Here is a 458-nt window from a genome sequence, read left to right on the forward strand (position 1 = left end):
CCGCCGTGTTAGCATACTTAGCTTAGCACCGCTGGCGTTAACGCTAGCAGCTGCGCACGTAAACACCGTCAGAAGTTGTTGATTGTGTTTCCTCTCTGCTTTCAGCCCGCTGTGTGCTGGACGTGACGGAGCAGTATGGACCCGCGGAAACTGACAGAGTTAAAGGGTTTCGTGCAGTTGTGCGAGACCAGTCCGGAGATCCTGCACCTTCCAGAGATGGGCTTCTTCCGGACCTGGTTGCACAGGTGAGCCCAGACTGTTGGTCCCACCTGTACACGAGCTGTACACGAGCTGTACGACGAGTCTGGGTTGTTGTGTGGAAGAGAGTCATTGAGGATTTATTCTTTATTTTGTCTCTAAAGTATTTGGATAAAGGCTCAAACTGATTGCTTACCACGTGCCCAGTCCCGCCCACCATCTCGTAAAAACCATGGACCACAATGTGTGTGTGTGTGTGT

The 458-nt window shown here is 51.7% G+C and overlaps 1 protein-coding gene across 1 annotated transcript in view; it reads left to right on the forward strand.

Annotated features, from left to right (window-relative positions):
- Window positions 1–105: 105 nt before the first annotated feature.
- Window positions 106–458, forward strand: part of st13 (ST13 Hsp70 interacting protein) — a gene marked incomplete at its 5' end in the record, with an annotated part of 6,294 nt that continues 5,941 nt past the window's right edge. The window contains 1 exon segment of the mRNA XM_035655155.1: window positions 106–245. Coding sequence (XP_035511048.1) covers window positions 136–245 — 110 coding nt within the window.

This window comes from Morone saxatilis, unplaced genomic scaffold, assembly GCF_004916995.1.
Source record: "Morone saxatilis isolate NCDOM2014 unplaced genomic scaffold, NCSU_SB_2.0 Contig14, whole genome shotgun sequence".
In the NCBI taxonomy this organism is placed as follows: Eukaryota; Metazoa; Chordata; class Actinopteri; family Moronidae; genus Morone; species Morone saxatilis.